The sequence below is a fragment of the Octodon degus genome, unplaced genomic scaffold (genome assembly GCF_000260255.1).
Source record: "Octodon degus isolate 3935 unplaced genomic scaffold, OctDeg1.0 scaffold00041, whole genome shotgun sequence".
Lineage (NCBI taxonomy): Eukaryota > Metazoa > Chordata > Mammalia > Rodentia > Octodontidae > Octodon > Octodon degus.
The window spans coordinates 17,279,145-17,300,359 of record NW_004524617.1 but is presented as its reverse complement, the minus strand read 5'-3'; the positions used below and the strand labels follow the sequence as shown (position 1 = coordinate 17,300,359).

The 21,215-nt window shown below is 32.3% G+C and overlaps 1 protein-coding gene across 4 annotated transcripts in view; it reads left to right on the top strand.

Annotated features, from left to right (window-relative positions):
- The window catches only part of Cnksr2 (connector enhancer of kinase suppressor of Ras 2), a 314,719-nt gene that overhangs the window by 71,796 nt on the left and 221,708 nt on the right, over nucleotides 1-21,215 (top strand). For all 4 annotated transcript variants that reach the window (XM_023715390.1, XM_023715389.1, XM_004631400.2 and 1 more), the window contains exon 4: nucleotides 8,406-8,493. In XM_023715390.1, the coding sequence (XP_023571158.1) occupies nucleotides 8,406-8,493 (88 nt within the window). The remainder of the gene's footprint in view (nucleotides 1-8,405; nucleotides 8,494-21,215) is intronic.

The following is a 21,215-nucleotide window of genomic DNA, read 5'->3' as shown; positions in this document are numbered from 1 at the left end:
ATGTACTAGTAAACAATGTGATTGTTCAGGAAAGAAGAAAACGTGCCTTAGAATTAAGTGTGCTACAGTAATCCATTCATTACATAGGTTCTTCTGTATGCCTCAAAGATCAAATTAAATTCTTTTAAAAATATATTCTGACATTTAAAAATGTCATAGAAACCCAAACTTTTTGATAATAATGACAGAAACATTTTTGAAATTTAATTTAAAATGTCAGTTTTTATGGTACAATAAAGCAAAAATGTCCTAATAATTTTTAATTAATGATTTTATATTAGAAATACTTACATTTTACATCTTTTGTAACACTTTTATTGAGACCTAAGTTTAATGGCATAACATTGACCCCTCTTAAGTGCACAGTTTAAGGGGTTACAATAAATTTGAAACCAGTTTCAAAACATTTCTTCAATCCAGTTTTAGAAAACTTACTCTGGGGGCCCGGGGAGATGGCTCAGTGGAATAAGCGCTTCCCTGGCATGCGCAAGGGTCTGAGTTCATTCCCCGGTTCTGAAAAAAAAAAGAAAGAAAGAAGGAAGGAAGGAAGGAAGGAAGGAAGGAAGGAAGGAAGGAAGGAAGGAAGGAAGGAAGAAAGGAATGAAAGAAGGAAAGAAAGAAAGGAAAGAAAGAAAGAAAGAAAGAAAGAAAGAAAGAAAGAAAGAAGAAAGAAAGAAAGAAAGAAAACTTACTCTGGTATAGTTTTTATTTATTTTTTTAAAAAGCTTTTTTAAAATTGTTTTAAAGAAAATAAAAACATTAAAAAATTATAAATAATACAGAATTTCACTAAACAAGATGATAGGAATTCAACAATGGTTGTTTTACTGCATATTGTCTTCAAGTTAGTTGTTCAGATTACCATATAGAAACATGCAAACTTGGTCAAAAAATTAAAAAGAAAAAAATACTAAGCACTAACTGTTCTTTTCAATAGACCAGTAGAAATCAGGAACACAATTATTCAAGCTATCCTGTATATACTGAGTATCCTGAATATATATCTTACATAATTGTATCCCTGATATATATTTCCCTTCCTTCTTTCTTTTTTCCTTTCCCTCATCTCTCAGCTGTGAAAACTGATAAGCCAGATCCTTTTATAGGTAAATGGATGCAACTAAAGATCATAGTTACAAGTAAAATAAAGCAAACCCACATGTGGAAACATCATATTGTCTCCTTAGTATAAGAACCTGAAAGTGTAAATAAAATCCAAAAGGTACAATGGATACTGTGAAAGGGAAAGAAACTGTTGAAAGGGGAACAAACTAGGGACCAGGGAGATGGCTCAGTAGAATAAGCGCTTCCCTGGCAAGTGCAAGGGCCTGAGTTCAATCCCCGGTTCAAAAAAAGAAAAGAAAAGAAAAGGAAAGGAAAGGAAAAAGAAAGAAAGAGGAACAAACTGATTTTTGCATACAGTTAGAGATGTTATTTTGTACTAAAACCTCCTAATTCTAATTAACTTGATGTTTTTAATTTATCCTTCGATTGTAGAAAAATATTCACCATACTGGGATTTAGATTGGGAATAGACAAGTTGAAGTGGAAAATAGCCCATAATAGTGATGATAAAAAAAATAGTGTATGTGTTTAAATTTTTTTTAAATGTGACAGAGGAAGACATACTGCCATTAACTTCCTTCCAAATGCAGCCCCTCTCTTCAAACACACTTACCACATTGTCCTTGGCACATTCTGGAGAAGTTCTTGAAGTCTCCCTCTATGAGTGCATAGGAGCTGTGATTAAAGACAAGCAGTGAGCCTTCTGAATGCAATGCAGTGGAAGGGCTGGCTTATCAAAACACTGCAGTGTGTCCTCATCAGCCTTATTCACCAGATCTGGCACCAGGCAACTTCTGGATCTTCCTCAAAGTCAAAATGACCATAAAAGTATATTTTTAAATTGATCCAGGACCTAAAGGCAGCCCTGATAGCAACTAAAAACGCAAAACAGAACTTTCAGAGCTGCTTCAGAAAGTGCTAAGAACTATGAAATGAGTGTTGGAACATGCAGGAGCAGTGTGGCATTAATGGCAATGTGCATTTCAATGCAGTGAATTTTTAAAAATTTAAATATTTTCAGTCTTTTCTCAGTCATACCATGTAGAATCATTTAGAAACAATATGCTAAAGTCACTAGGAAAGGAAATGTTATATAATGAATCATACTAGGACACTTGGTTAAGCCTTTGGAAATAAATCATAAAACACTGTTGTTCCCTAAAGTAACTTTAAGGTATATCAGTTATAGAAATGGAAAACATAAATCCATGAAAAAAATGGAAAAACCGTAGGTATAAAACTATTTCTAGAAGTGTAAGTAGATTAAAATTAGAATAAAACAAAATGGTATTCTATTTTAATGTAGAAAAATATGGCAAACTATTAAGACAGAAAAACTGGAAAAATGTAACAAATATAAGATAACCAAAGAGCTGCTCTACAATGTATGAATATTGTCTTCAAGTTTATAATTAAAATAGCACCACACTGTAGTAGATGAATATATAGACAGTTCAAAAAATGAAAACACTAAAGGCTGGCTAAATAGCTCAGTGGATTAAAGTGCCTGCAAGCAGGAACAGGGGACGGGGGTTCAATTCCCGGGCCTGCCGTGAAGGCCCCACCCTAGTGGCACTCTGAGATGGCAATTTGAGACTGGGTGTGGTGGTGTGCACCTGTAATCCCAGCTCTTGGGAGACTGTAAACAGGCAGATCACTACAAGTCCAATCTAGTAGTGAGACCCTGAACACCCTGTAGACCCTTCCCTAAAATACAAAATGAAAAAAGAAAAAGAAAATACAGAAATTGCTGATGTGCATTTCAGAAACAAAGTTTCTAAGGTACGTGAAGCAATAATTGAAAAAAGTAAATGAAGTCATAGACAAATACACACTTAAGCTTGTATAACTCAGCTGCTCTCTCAAGAATTGACAGAACTGCTTGACATAAAGGAAGTCAGGAGAACTTCAAGAGCTAAATACCACCAGCAGACAATAGGATGTAATTGACATTTTCACAGCACCTCATTTAACAATAGCAGAATAAAATTCTTTTCAAGTGCCCAAAGAATGTTTACTAAGACCATATCAATATTATAAAACAAACTTCAACAAACTTTTAAAAATTGGAACAGTGTAATGGAATCAAACTGAAGCTCAACATACTTCTAAGAAATTGATAAAATAAGAATTCTCAAGGAAAATAAAAACGTACATTCGACAGGATGAAAATAAAACAAAGTGTAATCTTGGCACAGAGCTAAAACTCTGCTGAAAGGGACATATAAAGCATTATATACTGGTACAAAGAAGAAGAAACGTCTCAAATCTGTTACATAGATTCGCATCCTAAGTAAACAAAATTAAGAGCACAGTAAGCACAAAGCAAGCAGAACAAGTAATAATGTGAAGAACAAATGTGAATGAAATTGTAAACAAAGACTCCATAGAGAAATTATCCAAATGAAAGGTCAATAAATAATAACATAGGGGCCAGGGAGACGGCTCAGTAGAATAAGCGCTTCCCTGGCAAGCGCAAGGGCCTGAGTTCGATCCTCAGTTCCACAAAAAAATAAAACAATAACATAAATAACTCATTCACAAATTTGGCAGCATAGATGAAGTGGACCAATATATTGGAAATCACAAACCACTGTAATTTAATTATGGATCCTGTATAGTAGTTGTCCCTTATTGATAAGACAGATTTTCCAATATACCCAGTAAAAATGCCAATATTACAAACCTTGTATATCCTAACTTTTCTAATATACACATAATACTTATGACAAACTTCAGTTTATCAATTTACAGGCTGGGGAGATATCTCAGTAGAATAAGTGCTTACCTGGCAAGTGCGCGGTCCTGAGTTCAATCACTGGTACTGCACAAACAAACAAAAATTAGCACAACAAGAAACTAAGAACAACAATAATAAAACAGAACAATGTATAACAATGGAACATGGTAAAAGTAATATGAGGGCTAGGGGGATAGTGCAGCAATCTTAAGTGACTGCCTGGCAATCGCAAGGACTAAGGTTCAATTTCTGGCACCCCCCTGTGAGACGGGATGTGGAGCCACATACCTGTAATCCCAGTGCTGGGGGGACTAAAACAAGAGGATCGCTACGAGTCTGAGCTGCACAGCAAAACCCTGTACCAAATAAATAAATAAATGTTTTTAAAAGAAAGTAATGTCAGTGTGGTCTCTCAAACATTTTATTATATTATACTCTTCTGATATTGTTGATATAAGCCAGTGCAACATCTAAGTGATCAGATGAAGAGGGATGCATGATAGGCATTGTGATACAACATTAGGCCACTACGTAATGGTAATCTGAATACAAACACTGTGTTACCACGAAAGCAGTCTGATAACTGAAACAGCTCCTAATTAACTAATGGACATGTAGCTTATATAGTATGGACACAATGGACAAAGGGATGACTCACATCCCAGGTGGGACAGAGTCGTATAGCCCATGATTTCACTACACTACTCCAAACGGCATGCAATTTGAAATTATGACTCTATTATTTATGGAACTTTTTACTTTTTTTTGAGACAGGGTCTCGCTATGTAGTGTAGGCTGGTCTCGAACTCACTTAGATAGCCCACGTTGGTCTCAAACTCAATGATCTTCTTACCTCAGCTTCCTGAGTGCTAGGATTAAAGGCCTGAGCCACTGTACCTGGCTTTTGCTTAATATTTTTAAACTGTATTTCTGGGTAACTGAAACAACAGAAAGCAAAATTTCAGGAAATGGTGGACTACTACAGCTACTCAAATACCTAGTAATTAGAAACTTTTTGGGATGGAGCAAAGAAAAGCTCAAGCCCAGGTAGCTTTGCTGTGGAATTTTATCTGTTTATACCAACTCCACAATACATATTCCAGAACACAGAGAATTTCCCAAAATCATTTATGAGGCGACCATGCTGATACAAAAGCCCATCAAAGACAACGCAAAGAACAACAAACTAATGTTTCTGTGAAATTAGATTTTAAATGATCAACAAAATATTAGCCAGCCAATTATAAACATGTATACATAGAATTACACAGTATGAGTAAATGGTATTTATTCTCTATAAAGCTGCTTCAAAAAATTAAATCAGTATCTATGAAGCACATTGGATAAAGGATGAAATCATGTGATTATATGACATAATGTACAAAAAACTATATCTTTGTGAGAGAAAAAAATTACCAGTAAATAGGAGTAGAGTTACGTAAGCTTGATAATAAAGTATATGTGAAAAGTATATTTATAACCTTATTCCAATGCTGGTGAACCTTTTAGAGATTTCAAAGACACAAACAGCTTGCATGCCATAGGTTTACCACTATTGACTTAAACTATATTGTGAAAAACTGAGAATTTTTGTCCTGATTCAAATCCGTTTACTTTCTTCTCTATAGTTCAGTATAATGTTGGAAGTCAGAATGATTTTAGCAACATAGTATGATTCAGAAGCCCACATACAAAATTTAATCCAGTTCCCTTCTATTAGCAATGAGCATATTTACAAATTAAATTTTAAAACACACTTTTAAAGCACTACTTATAGTTAATTCAAATTAATGAGATGCCTATGCATAAATTTAGCACCATCCCCAAGACTCATACAAAAAACTGCATAACACTGATATATAAAATAAAAAATGATCCAAGATAAACCCACAGATATACTGTATTCATAAATTGAAAGACTCACATTAATAGGATAAATTCTCTTTCAGTTTCTTTGTAGGAAACTTACATTGAAATTCCAACAGAATTTTTTATAGGTACATATAATATGATTTTAAATTCTTTTTGAAAAACAAAACAAGAATAGTTATTTGGGAAAAATAATGTTTGTGCATTTATTTTTTAAAGAAATTATTTTAATTATTTTAATAAAACTAGGAATTAAAACAGTGGCAGGATAGAGATAGAATCCAGGACTACATATTTATAAGTATGGTTAACTGATAGTTGACAAAGGTGAAAAGCAATTCGGTGGAGAATAGTACTGTTCAATGAAATGATGTTGGACTATCCAGACAAGCACAGTGAAAAAGGTAAACTTTTACTCAAATTTCATATCTTATAGAAAAATTCACTTCAAATCTGTCTAAATGTAAAAAAAAAAAAAAACGGAAACTTTTAGAAAAAAGCATGACCTCGGATCACAGAAAGATTTTTTTTTAGATATTAAAGCCAATTGTTCTGCCTCTTAAAGATCCTGTGAGGGGGATTACAAAAGATAAGACATAGATTGAGAAGAAATATTTACATGCCACCTATTACCAAGGAACTTGTATATAGCATATATTTAAGAATTGTTCCAAGCACAACAGTAAGAATACCAATAATCCAAACAGAAAATGGGTAAAAGGTATTTTTATTACTTTAAAAGAAAAAATAAACAATGAAACAGGTTAGTAGGGCAAGTACAATAGTTGGTACATTAATTGTTAAAATAGTTGATACATTTTGAGTTTCAAAACAGGTTAGTAGGGCATTTACAATAGTTGATATATATTGCTGCCTTTGTATTAGTTTGCATATTGCTGGCTTTGTATTAGTTAATCAGAGTACAAGATTTAGGCATGTTGTCTTGTCATCTTGTCTAAACAATATTAGTGCAAAGCATTCTTTTCAAGGAACTAAGAGAAGTTATCTACAAAACTCTTAACAATCTTGTGTATGCATATAATTTTCCCTTGACTATGTATGAATAGGAGTACCACAGAACACATATGAAGAAAAGAACACATATGAATAGTAAATATGTACATGAAGTGTATATAACATGATTAATTATGAGATGGTTATTAGGAAAATATGGATACTGTTTGTCATAGATTAAGAATGACATAGATAAATTCTGAGGAAATCCAAATTTAAAATAATGACATGCTACAACATAGCTGTTAGAATGGCCAAAAAAAAAGTGTGATTGAAATATATTCTTAGAAAAATGTAACTGGGGCTGGGGAGTTGGCTCAGTGGAATAAGCGCTTCCTTGGCAAGTGCAAAGGCCTGAGTTCAATCCCCGGTTCCAGAAAAAAAAAAAGAAAAGAAAAATTTAACTGAAAAAGGGCTTCTCTTATATAGACCTTCTTTAGCCTTTAAGGTATTTGAGTTGTACGGCTTTGAAGAAAGGAATCTTAATTCAGTTTGTGAACAGAAAGCAATCCTAAGTATTCCAAGTGAATTACTGAAAAGGATATAAAACATCATTTCCAGTAATTTGAGAAATACTCAACTCAAATATTGTTTTCTTGTGATTTGTTTTGTTTTCCTTAAACTGCCCTTCCTGCACAATTATATAAGCTTTGTCTGCACAAAACCTGATCGGCATTCTCAGATAAGATTAGGGTAAAGAACATTTTAAAGGTTCTGTGCACTCATTTTGTAAGAAAATACTTGGAAGGAGTGTTGCTTTCTGTCTAGGACAAATTATAGACTTTATACCTGAATATATTTATTATTCATACACAAAGTTAGTACAAAATAGAAATGAAGTGACATTTATAAATTACGAGAGGCAGTAATTATATATTAGATTTTTGGTTTTTATTGTTTTGAGATTTTTGAGACAGGGCCTTGCTGTGTATCTCTGGTGAACCCTGAATTTACTGTATAGTCCAGGTTGGCCTCAGATTCTCAGCAACTCACCTGCCTCATCCTCCCAAAACCTAGGATTACAGGTATGTGCCACCGTGCCTGCCTTATATGTTAGTATTTAGCTTTTTGGGAGTGTGGGTTCTGAAGTCAGACTTCCTGAGTTTAAACATCATCTCTACCACTTACTAGTTTTAAGGCCTTATAGAAGTCTAGTATAATTATGAGTACCTAATACATAATAGTTGTAAAGATTAAGTCATTTCATATGGCACTTTTAACAGTTACAGGCAGATAGAAAACCTTCAGTATTAGCTATCATTACTAGCACTTAATTGTGATTATTTCAAATAGATTCTGTAAGTTTTTACCTTCCTTTGAAAATAAACTAGAATGTTATTTTTCCTAAAGCATTTTTGTTATTTTTAGATATAAAGAAACATGGAAAGGTAGAAGTACTTCTGAATATGGGAAAGCAAATATTCTGATTTTGTAATTTAACTTTTTCAAAACTTCTCTCAGTTTTTACGTCCCAAATGCTATTTTTATCAATACGTGAACTTTAGGACAATTTATGTCATATTATTAAAAATCCTGGGGCTGGGGAGTTAGCTCAGTAGAATAAGTGCTTGCCTGGCAAGCGCAAGGGCCTGAGTTCAATCCCCGGTTCTGCCAAAAAAAATTTTTAAAAAAAATAAAAATCCTATCTTAGGCTATTGCATTTCAGCGCTCTTCAAATGTGGCTGCTATTTATCATAATTTTCTTTTTCTTTCTTAGGTCTCCGTTTGCTGCTGTAACAGACTATTCAGTTACAAGGAATAATGTTATACAGCTCTGCTTGGAATTAACAACAATTGTGCAACAGGTACTAGCTTACAAATGTTCCTAAATTTATTTTAGTAGCAATTTCATTTTGACAATGAGAAATATAACTGTTACCAAGAGTTTATAAGATACTAGTTTCTGGTTTAAAAACAGTGCTCCAAAGAAACCACATATGTAATTATTTGTTGGAAGACTATGCATATGGCTCATAAACTATGGTTTTAATTACCAGAAGATATAAAAGGAACCCGAACTTCTAAATAAATCATTGTAATATGATCATAATGACTATTAGTCTCACGCTTTCAGTGGGATGACTAACTATATCGTGTTTCACAAAACTAAATTTCCCCTTTCAGATAACAATCTCAGATTTTTGCTCTAAACCTATTAGTTTCACTTATGTATGTCTACATGAACAAATATGTGTAATAGCTTTTAGCAATGATCCAATTAACTGAACTAATGTTCTTTGAATATTTTCTAAGCCAGGGATCTCCACATCAAATGTCTTTAGGGGTCTAGCACCTAATGTAAATGTTTGAATCAAATGTAGGGTAAAACAAGAAGAAATGATAGACACTGAGGTGAATTGGCTAACAGATACCTGCAAAATTATATTGAAAGCTAAAAAATCTTAAGGCCTACTGCCACCATTCTCAATAAGTCTGATGTCAACCTACTAACGCTGCTTCTTTCTTAGCTTGCCATTATCCAGTGATTTAAAAATAGGGATATTAGAGGATAACATAATGATGTGACAATTATTGGATGAATTAGGACAACTGATGTTTTAATGTATTTTTTCTTATGTTCCTTGTCCTTCATTACCTAGGATAATTGTAAATTCTTACATTGCTTGTATTTTGTCAAAGAAATAAGAAATTTTATTAATAATAAACTTAATTCCTTAAGTATTTCTTTTGTTAGACTGTGTGTACCATGTATCTGAAACAACAGATTTTTAGGTTTTTTTTTTTTCATTAGAGTCTAGAGAGTACTTTTGTGACTTAGATGTCAAATACATCAGACATTCATCAAAGTTACATCTTGACGATCCAGTGTTACACCATTCATGAAGATGGTGGATTTTCTGTTAGCTTGAAAGTATCCAAACAGTCTAGCTGTTCTATATTTAATTTGGATGAATTTCAGTTCTGAATTTCAAAGGCCTCAACTGTTTAGCTACAGGAAGGGTGGCATTTTAGTACAAGGGCTAGCAAATATATTTTGTAAGGGGCTAGATAGTAAATATAGAAGGTGGTGTAGACTACATATATAGTTAGTGCCTGTTCCAACTATACTCACCTTTCTTGTAGCAGAAAAGCAAGAAGGAATGTGAGCATGTTTCGATAAAACTTGTGTTATAAAAGGAAGCAGGCCAAATTTGGTCCATCAGCTGTAGCTTGAGGAAATGCATTCGAGGGAAATCCAGGCAATGTGAAGAGGAACATTCTCAGCAGATGGAAACTTAGTAGATATTCACTTTCTTGATACATGCGTAAAAGTTTTTGCAGGTAGCATTCAGGAACTTGTGTACTAGTCTTCAAATTGGTTTCAATGCTCATATATGATTATACAGCACAGAGGTTAAAGCAATAATATAATTTATGGGTAATTTTTCTTGTCATAAATTATCAGTGACATGTCTGAAATTCTGTCTTCTAAATGCTTTATTTAATTTAAAGGCATTGAATTAGATGAATGATTTGAGGTGCTAATACAGATTATTAGGTTCCTCTCTTTTAATATGAGAGAAATTCTTTCTGATATAATGGGCAGTTATTATGTAGTTTTTATATAGTAATCATCCCTAGCATTATACTGTTTTATATGTGATCATAGGCAATCTATATAGGCAATAATACTATCACAGTCAATATTAACTTATTATTATATGATACAATAATTAAATGATAAAATCTGTATTAATCATTGCTTGTTTTATTTAAGCTTTTCATTTACATGAAACTTAAGACACTTGAGATTTTGTGGAATTAAGTGGAAAAATTAGAAGTTCATTTTTTTTTACTTTTATGCATGAAAATCTTGTTATTTCTGTGAGAAAGCAATCAGTCTAACATCAACTTTGAAAATAATTTCAAGGGGCTGGGGAGATGGTTCAGTGGAATAAGCGCTTGCCTGGAAAGTACAAGGGCCTGAGTTCAATCCCGGGTTCCACCAAAAAAAATAAAATAATTTCAAGTATGTACTTTTATGACACAGGGTGATTTTCATTTTGTTTGTGTAGCAGGCTAACACTTTGCTGTCTTATAAACCAAGACTGGAGCAATAAATGGTAACCTCATTATGTTCTCTTGGAGTGTGGGAAGGAGTGTGGCAGATGCTTTGTTGCTACATAGTTCATACATACCTAATGCTTTTGGGGAAACAAAGTAATCCTGAAAAAATGACCTTTTGTTTATCCTTTACATATAGAGTTCAGAAATGGAGAGTTTTCTGTACAACTCACTGATTGCAGAGCCTTCGTCACTACTCAGTGTTGCATTGAGAGGAATGGGTGAAATAATTTTCAGTAAATTCAGTTCTTCTGTGGCGACATGTGCGGGGATGGAAGTACAATTTGTGTCAGATGTGACCAACCCACATATTCTTCAATTTTAAGAACCTACCATCTAACTAATACATGATTCAATTTTTGGTTATTTCCATGTAACCAAATGTTTGAATATGTAATATCAATAACTTTATAGAAAATATAACCCATTCTCATATTGAAGTGTTTATATTTTCAACAGCTCTCAATACTTGTGCTATTATTCTCAACATTCTTTTTAAGAATTTTATTATAAGGCAAGGGTTTAAATTTTGATATTTAAAAAATCATCTAGGGCATGCATTTATTACCAAGCTTTTAAGAAATCTCATGTGGACAGTTATGGTGATAGTTATGCTTTGAACAATGCTGTGCTTCAAATTACTTTTCATTCAACTTTAATTGTTTTTAATTCCCTTTGCAGAAAACTGAGATGATCAATATCTAAAAATAAGCTTTCATAAATGGCTTCTTTTTCTTTCTTAATGTAAAGGAATGGGACTCTGGAATAAGTGGAAAGTGTTGATATTGGCCAGTTACATTTAAAATAATGCTAACATTAGAAAAGTAAAGTCAATTTGTTTTAAAAAAATCTACATTTGGAAAAAATTTATTCAATATGCTATATTAATTTAGTTATTCCAAGTTGTGATGTGTTCAAATAATTATATTTGAAGTTTTAAAAATTTTTATTGGTACATTTGAAGCATATACTATTTATAATCCTTGTATGGAGTTGGTCCATGTACATAACACATCTTAATTCCTTTTCATCCCACCCTGAGACCATAACGTTGTGAAATAAATCAGACACGTAGCTTAAATACTGCATGATTTCTCTTGTATGAGAAATCTGAATTATAAATAAAGTGCAAAATAAAAGATAGCAAACAGGAAGTAGGAAGATAGGTCTTTTTCCAATGGGAAGGGAATCAACAGATGGAGGAAGTGGGGAAGAGGGAAAGCAGATGAAACAAGGTATTTGAAGTTCTTCTAAGGAGTTTTTCTCTAGAACTTTTCTCCCCACATAAAACTGGTTATGAAAACACTTTTGAGGAAAAAGAAAAACTGATTTTTAGACTCTTAAATGGAAAGAATTTTCACAAAGAACTGAAGCTTCATTTAGAGCACTGTCAGCAACTGAATCAGAAAAGTGAGACAGGTACCCACGCACTTCTTGTCAGCACTGAAATAATTGCCGTGATGCCTGTCTTAATGGGTATCAGCACAACCTAAAATTATTCTACTGTACCATTTTTATATTCTCCTCTTCAGACAGAGAAATGATGAATTGGATTGTCACTAGTTAAGAAATGAGCACAAAAGTGTCAGTTTGAAAGGTAAAGCTTTGGTGAAACTTAGAATATTTGGATCAAGGAAGAGGATGGGGAGAATGCATTTTGTGGTATTTGAGACTTGTTTCTTCGTGATCATTTCATGTTGGACAAACTGTGTCATTGTTATCTATTAACGGAAACAATCGCATTTTCCTCAAAGTTATTGTAAGAATTAAGCGAGATATAATTAAAATGCTTCAGAACTGTGAAATGAAGGAGTAACAGGGAAATTGTATTTATAAAAAGCACGAGGAATTGAGATTTGATGAGCGAAAAAGAAAAAAAAACTTTATTCTAAAAGATAAATGTACAGAGATCTTTCTTCTCCTTTTGGTGTTTGTTTTCTAAAATACTACATTTAGGTATTTTCTTGGTCTACAAAAAATTTGAAAGAGTGATGCTTTACTTTCTTTTGATACTATGTGGCAATGAAAAAAAAACTTATTAAAACAGTGATTTTTTTAAAGGTTTGATATACATTAGGATGTTCTTCATTTTTAATGCAAATTGATTACTGTACTTCATATCCTGAACTACACCTTGCAGTATCCATAATTTTGATCACCTATAAACTTGCCATTCCTACCCACATACACAAATATGGAAAACTCAAAGCATGCAAAGGTGAAAGGCTGATGGGGGACAGTCACACAGCATGGGTTCTAAATGGTATATTAAGAGCAATGAGGAGTTCAATACATATAAAAATTTAAAGTAGGGACTTAAATTGTGCTGGAGAAGGCAGGATATATATTCTTTGCTTCATATAGTGACTATGAAAGCATATACAATCCCAGCCTGGATAGTTTCACAGTCATCTCAAATACAACTCTAAATATTACTTTTATCATGTATTCGGGTTAGTGTTTAAGCTTCCATGAGTTAAAACATTCTAGGTGACCTGAAAATTGAATTGGAACTCTTGGGATTGAAACTGGGCCATTTCAGAAAAAAAATCAGGACAAATCTTATATATAATTTTAAAATAATATGAATTATATTATTTATCATATTCACTGAATATAAGTCAATTCTGTATTTTCACTTTGTATTTAAAATAATGTCTTTAGTTCAGTTACATTTTGTCCTTTAAGTTCCTTTCAAATGTTTTAATCAGGAAGAAGCAATACTGATTTTCTTTTTTTGTATAAACTTAATATAGTGGATCAAGAGTTAGATAAGACGTGTTACATATGTATACCTGTGCCTCGTCAAAGTCATATGTTTAACAAGATTTAATCAGTATAAATACATATCACAAGAAATCTTCATGTTATTTCAAAAGCACCCAGTTATTCACAGAGTCATATTTTCTGAAGGCTTAGAATAAAAAGATGATTAAATCATATCATGCTAAGAATTAGTGAGGAATGATTTTGAACATTAGGGTACAATAATATATTACTCTCCCATCTTTCTGACAGTAGCCTAGCTATAGGCAAAAGTTTAAGGATTTAATATACATTATATAAAAATGAATGCTGAAATGGATTATTTTCATAGGGTGGTTTTATAAACCCAGACTGTATTCATGTCATTTGAGTCATCCTTCTAAAACACTTACAATGTAGATATTGTCACCACTGATAATAACAGGAAAGTAGATGGGTAGATTATATCAGTCAAATTATTTAGATAGTAAATTCGTAACATGGTACTATTTCTCAGACATCTGCACTCTTCACTATATACATGTATATATGTGTTTGCATGTATGCATATGTGGTATAATAAATATGCATGAATCCGTCTTCTGATTTAAATCAAGAACATTACCAATATCATTTTCGTTACTGTTGAACTCTTCTTGTATCTCATCAGCCTGCCTTTTGTCAGGGTATTTTTCCTTTCATTCTCTTAAAATAATTTTATATACTTCTCTAAATAGAAGATTTAATTATGCTTGTCTTTGAGGTTCATGAAATTGTTATGAAGCTGCATCTTTTTTCATTTATTTTAAATAGTTTAAATAGTTTTATGTTAGAACTATAGTCCATTCATTTTCACTTCATATAAAATTGCATTGTGTGTTATAGTTAAATATATTTATTTATGCTCCGCATCATGGATATGGGAATATATACCTACATTTATGTTTATTGCAAAGAGTGTAATTGCTAGGTTATACAGTTTGTACTTGCTTATCTTTATAACTAGACTTTATTATGTTCTCAAAATATTATTTTCTTATGTCTTGTACTTTCAATAGCTTTCTATTCCTGCATTATTGAATTTTTGTCATGTATCTTATTATTCAGTTCATTTTGGAAAGTGTTTTTATAATTTCCTTACAAAGATCCTAAGAAAGAACTTTTTTACCATTATTCCTTTCTATGTAAGGAATATGTAGAATATTCAATTATGACCTTCATAAGTAATAAAATAAATTTCAGCAGAGATTTTTTAGTATGGTTCTCTTTGTTGTGTGCTGTGATTACTCTTTTTAAAAATGGATAAGCTCAAAGTCATGCTAATCCATTTTTAAAGAGATTTGCTGTTACAGATTAGGCAAAAGCAAGAGAAGGCTTGCTTCATGTACCTCTGTCTGTAGTGCCTGTCAAAACATGTTTGCTCAAAGAACGAAATACTTCATTTTACCCTTAAAAATTGACCCTAAATGATTATAGAAATGTTAATTTCACTACTGTAACTCACTGAAATACTGACAAAGGTGTAAAAGTGTACTAAACAGGAATCACTAACTTTTGAAAATTAATGTAATCCATGTATATCATGATTATTACAAATGTGAAAATAGTTCTTTTTACTTTAAGATCATTTCTTCCTATTCTTTCTTCTATTAGTCCTTGCACTTCCAGGGAGATAGGAGAAAGCAGTACGGACAGCACCAGTCTCATGCTTCGTTATTTGAGGAGTGAAGGGACAAGAACTTCTGTAGAGAGGACGGGAGGCTCAGAGCAGTCTCAGTTTACAGCTTGAAAATTTCTCCATTATTGTCTAGTCTGTTTTCTACCCTCTCCAAATCAACTGATGTATTAATTTCATGGTATCATTTAGAATGCATTTGTCACTTAAAATTCCAATTCTGATCTCATAGCAAATTCAGTAATCTGAGCCATAAATGAATATGCAATGTAGTGTCATGGAGCAGTGCAATGCCAATTAGAGTAGGAATTATACTACTAAGGGGAAAACCCTAAGGGGAAAATCAGAAGGTTCAATTAGATATGTTTATTCGTTCTGGTTCTGTATTGCTTGTGTATCTAGTTCATTTTTAAGTGCAGAGGCAAAGGTTTTCTAATGCTTTTTAAAATGTCTTCCATAGTGGATTTTGGCAGGTATAAATATCATAAGTACTAGTTAGCTTTTTAATGTCTCATTGTTTTCCACTCCCTCCTCACCTCCCAAAAGTTCTCCCCACCTATAAACTGTTTATGTAAATGTTCTTCTGTACTGCTTCCCCACAAAGGTTCAAAAGTGCCCTTTAGAATTGAAATTTTTTCTTCCCTGGACCCTTTTACTCTCTTTTATAGCCCCTAGCTCATGCCATATCATCTAGATGAACTCTATTCCTTAGACATTTGAAAACATTTTGAAGGGGCTTTATAAACTTCAATAGGTAGGCCATTATATTACTAGCTTAAAATAGAGAAAGTGCTTTTTATAGCAGTATCAGAATTGTTCTTGACAATAATAATGTGAAGTGTAAAAACTCAGTATCATTATCTAAACGTTGTGAGTAAATAGAAGTTCAGAGAGGGAAAATTGCAGAGTGGCATAAATGACATGATTTAGGTACAGCGATAGCAAACTTTATAGGGCCTTCAAACAGCCCACTGCAGCACATGTGCTGTAGTTTCTCCACCATAGGTTTAGAACCTCATTCCAGGCTGTCAGTGGTACTTTCTTCTCACTTCTCCTCAAGTATGGCTTTATCTAAAGTAAGTAAAAGGTCTTTAAGAGCATTGATACCTGGGCCCCATCCAAGATGAGATAAATTAGACACTCTCTGGTAAAGATTGGCATCAATATGTTTTTAAATGGTGTCTCAAATGCTACTGTATGAATGCAAACATGATAGATGCTGGGCTGCACTCATACTTCATTATTTCTCTACCAGAGAGTTGTTTATGGACCATGATTTCCTTGGAGGAAGCTTGTTAAATGTGGAGATTTTCCAGACTTTACCACAAGCCAAATAAGTATGGAAAAGGAAGTCATGTTATTTATAGTTGCTATCACCCTAGAGCCTACACATTAATAAAGGCAGCTGGGAAAAGTTTTGAAATTATATCAGTAGTTATACATGACTTACAGTTCCTCTGTGTGCTAAGTATATACTCAAAAAGATGATAGACTTATTCTTTGAAGCATCAAATGCGTTAGTTGAAATAGTTATTATACACTGGTAGTAATAAGCAATGATGATAAACTAGTGCTAGAATCTGGTGTGATATTGACAGAAGCCAGAACTAGATAGTATTTCAAACATTTATTATTAAGTATACCTGGATTACATTGTATATTATCCATTGTGCCTTGCATGAATTATATAACAGATTTACTAGCTACATAAGATGCAAATCACAGGAAACACAGAGATATTAGTTGTAGTCACTGATTTTCTAAGACATTTTGCCACTGCTGAGAAATAGTTTTTAATAACTCAGTCCCTTAGTTTGGATCAGAATGGTCATTAGTATCATGTACTAATTCAGATGAAATTAGATCCTGGGGCTGGGGAGAAGGCTCAGTGGAATAAGTGCTTCCCTGGCAAGCGCAAGGGCCTGAGTTCAATCCCTGGTTCCACAAAAAAAAAAAAAAAAAAAAAGAAAAAAAAAGAAATTAGATCCTAATACAAGTTAAATAATGGATTGAAATTGTGATTGACAGTGACAGGTTGAAGGACTGATCAGAAGTAATTACGACAAGTGAGCAGGAATCAAACTTATAAAATGAGGCAAAATGATCTATAAATACGAGATGGAAAAAGAATAGATTTACATGACAATAGCAGAATGTAACCTGAGATTTATTTTGAATTACATTATATGAGGAGGAACTTATACCTGTGAAACAGCCAGTAAAATTAAAAAAAAATAGTTTTGGCATGAACCTCTGCATTAAATAGATCTTCATATGCATGACTGTATTGTTTTCAGTGCAAGATTATATCCTTGAAGGTAAACTAGATAATATTGTAGCATCAACCCAAAAAAATTAATGGTTTCCTATAGCACTTATGTCCATTGCTCATGGTACATATCCATTCTGGTTCTCTATAGTTCTACAATACATCTTCATTTCAAAGGACAAGGTAAGAGGTTAATCTCTTTTAGAACATTGTGGTCATCATGGTAGAAGGAAAAAAGAATGTGGTGAGCCATGCTGTGCTTCTTAGTTTTTATATGGAGATAAGATATATATTATGCATGCTCACAATTTATTGGTCAAAATGAAATGTTATGTACCTATGAATATCTTCAGTAGCCCAAGGAATTTTACTCTTCTCTTATGAAAAAGGGCAGTGAATGTATAGAAGTCATAGTACAGTCTGTAATTGCAAGGGATTTATGAAGAATTCTGGCATAGAATTATATTGGAATTTGGGGAACAATAGTGTTGTTTATTTGGACATGAAAGAGATACAAGCAAATTATGTGGGTAATTTAAATATTAAATATTAATGAAAATGGGATTGAAACCTTTTGGGAAGGGGGAAAGTAATTTGGGTTTGGAAAGAAGACTTGAATTCTATCTCATAATTATTTAGCATTAGTATTAGTATTAGGAAACCTTAAATTGATACTTCTGCAAAATATCTCTTTTGCGGTATACTAAAATAAGCCTAAAGTTTAGGCTAGTATTATTTGGGCAGTTTATTACTGTATTTAACATATAATTTTTCATCATTTATCTATTAATATTGCTTGCCTGAGTATAAATGATACTTTTTCAGATATTACATAGTTTCTGAAAAAATTATGGCAAGGAAAATATAATCTAACTATAAAAAAGACAAAGATATATGGTTAATGAATCTGTAAACTCAAAGGAATTTGTTTTAAATATGCCATGGCATTCCTTTGTTTTTTGACAGCCAAGTGGATAATCTTGAATTAAATAATTAATACTTCACTTGTGGTGGGGGTAGGATATTTAATTTTGCTTTAGTTATATTTGTCCCAAGGAAAAATTGTCTCCATCACTTAGCCCCTATAGATTTTCTTTAACTTAGAATGTATAGGTGGCCATTACAATAACATCTGGAAGCTAGGGGGCTGCTTATTCCAAAGAAATTTTATCTTCATTGTAAGAATGTAGAGTTTTGTTATCTTTTATATGATACAAATCTTCATGCTGGGAAAGGTTCAGTTATATTTGGTAAAAATATCTACTGGTCTCCAGATTAAAATTGAAAATTAAACTCATGTTTAAAATGCTTTAAAAACTGTGAAGCTCAGGCTATTTTTGAACAAAATAAAAGTGTGAAGAAACTAAATGTACTGTACCAGTTTGGTGATTGCAGATTTTGTTTTCAAGCATATGGCTTTAAAAGTTTTATTTTTATACCTCATCTTTAATACCAATGTGCTGTATTTATTATGGAAAGTGAAAATTGAGAATCAATGTAATACAATATTTATAGCATAAGTTTAGATTAATTGGTAGAAATTAATAAAACTTTGAAAAATTAAACAATGCAGTTGAATATAGGATATTTTCTAGAAAGTTATTGATAATCTAATGAAACATACAATATGTGTGTATGTTCCAGTGGTCACCTGGAAGATCATTCAAAACCATGTAGGTCTTGATTCAAAACCAACAAAATAAAATTATTTCATAATGGAAATAAATAAGCTAATTAATATGGAAATAAATAAGCTAATATAAAATAGTAAAACCAATATTAGAAATGATACAAAATTTCATTAAACAAAGTAATAGGAATTTGACAAAGGTTTTTGCATTGCATGATGTTACCTTCAAAATAGTTTTTTAGGTTACCAGATATAAACCTGCGAAATTGGTAAGAAAAAGAAACAAGTTATAACAAATTGAAAGGAAACAAATAAAATAAGTTTGAAGCCCTAACTACTCCTTTGAGTAGACCAGCAGAAATCAGCAGCACAACTATCCAAACTATCCTGTATACATGCATATATACATAATGTATCTTTTTTCCTTACTTATTTTGTTCGTTTCTTCATCTCAGTTTTTCCTTCCTGCTGAACAGATTCTTTCCCTTTTATAGTATATAATGTACCTTTCAGATTTTATTTATTCTTAATTCTTTAAACTGTCCCCAAAAATCTATGTTTTATAATCAGTATCACTATAATGAATTTTCTTTTCGATAGTATGTTGAAATTCTTACTTTCCAATTTTATTTGAAATTTTGGAGGTTTGTTGGGAGACTCATTTAATTGAAAAGCTACAATCAACTTCCTTTTTTTCCTCCACTCCTAAATCTCTACGTGGCAGAACATTAGTTTGCAAACTCATCTAATGATTGAGGGATTAGTCTTTCATAGATGAAAACCTAGAATGATTAGAACTGGGCTCCATTTTAGATTATTTCATGGGAAATAGCTACAGTATAATTTTTAAGAATACTATGGAAGATGTGGAAGAATTGGCTGTGTTATGGATAGAGAAAGCAGTTTGCAACTTTTTTAGTCATTGGGTATTTCCTTTTACAAATTACAATACCTTAAAAGATTTAAAAGCTGCATTTGTATAATGATAATTTTCCTATTTTTAAAATAATTAATGTAACCATCTAGAGACAAACATGTTACCAAACTCAGTTTGTATACTGTATAGTTTCTTTTGCCCTTTTTGAAATATACATAGTTATTGTTTGTGCCTTATCCCTTCAGTACTATCTCTGTATACTATAGTGGAAAATACAAGCAGCATTATCTTTCTATTTTATTTTATAATTTTGGAAAAAGTTAAATGACAGAAAAAATGGAGACTAATATATTAAGCACATGTTCCAGCCCTTGAAATTGACAAAGATGAAGATTTTGTCACATCTACTTCAGAGTTTTTAAAAAATAAAATTGTATTTCTTTTTTTGTAGATTTCTTTATTTTAGTTTTAAAATTTTTTTATTAATTTTAATGAGAAAAAAGATAAAATAGCAATGAAACAGTTTCAAAACAGGTTAGGAGGACAGTTACAATAATTAATACTTTGCATATTGTTGCCTTCATAGTAGTTATTCAGAAGACAAGGTGTGAACATTTTATTTTGCCTAAGCAATATTAGTACAAACCTTTCTTCTCAATAAACTAAGAGAAAGTAGTTGTATGTCTTTTCTTTTTTTAATTTTAAGTTTTGAATATTGGTTTTTTTCATAATTTTATTGAGAAACAAATAGCAATGAGACAGTTTCAAACCAAATTGGTAGGACACTTTCAACAATAAACACATAGCATACATTCTTCCTAGTGGTTAATTGCTATACCAGATGTGGACATGATATCCTATTTACAAACACCATTAGAACAAATCCCTCTATTCATTAAGAGAATGTAACTATATATCTATCCTAACCACTTTTTTTGTTTGTTTGTTTGTTTTTTGTGGAACCGGGGATTGAACTCAGGACCTTGCGCTTGCCAGGGAAGCATTTATTCCCCTGAGACATCTCCCTGCCCCTTATCCTAACCACTTTGAATACACAGATACAAAATGGACATTCAACTGTATCCCCTTTTTTGGTTAAGTTCCGTTATTTGAATATTATAGGTGTGTTAACTCAGCAAAATATTCTAAAAGAGTCCAGTAGCCCATAATAGTATTGGGTCTTCCACTTGACTGGCAATGTCAGAAATTGTTGACCCGAGTCCCCTATAGCTCAACATAACAGCATGTCTTTACTTGTTATATTTC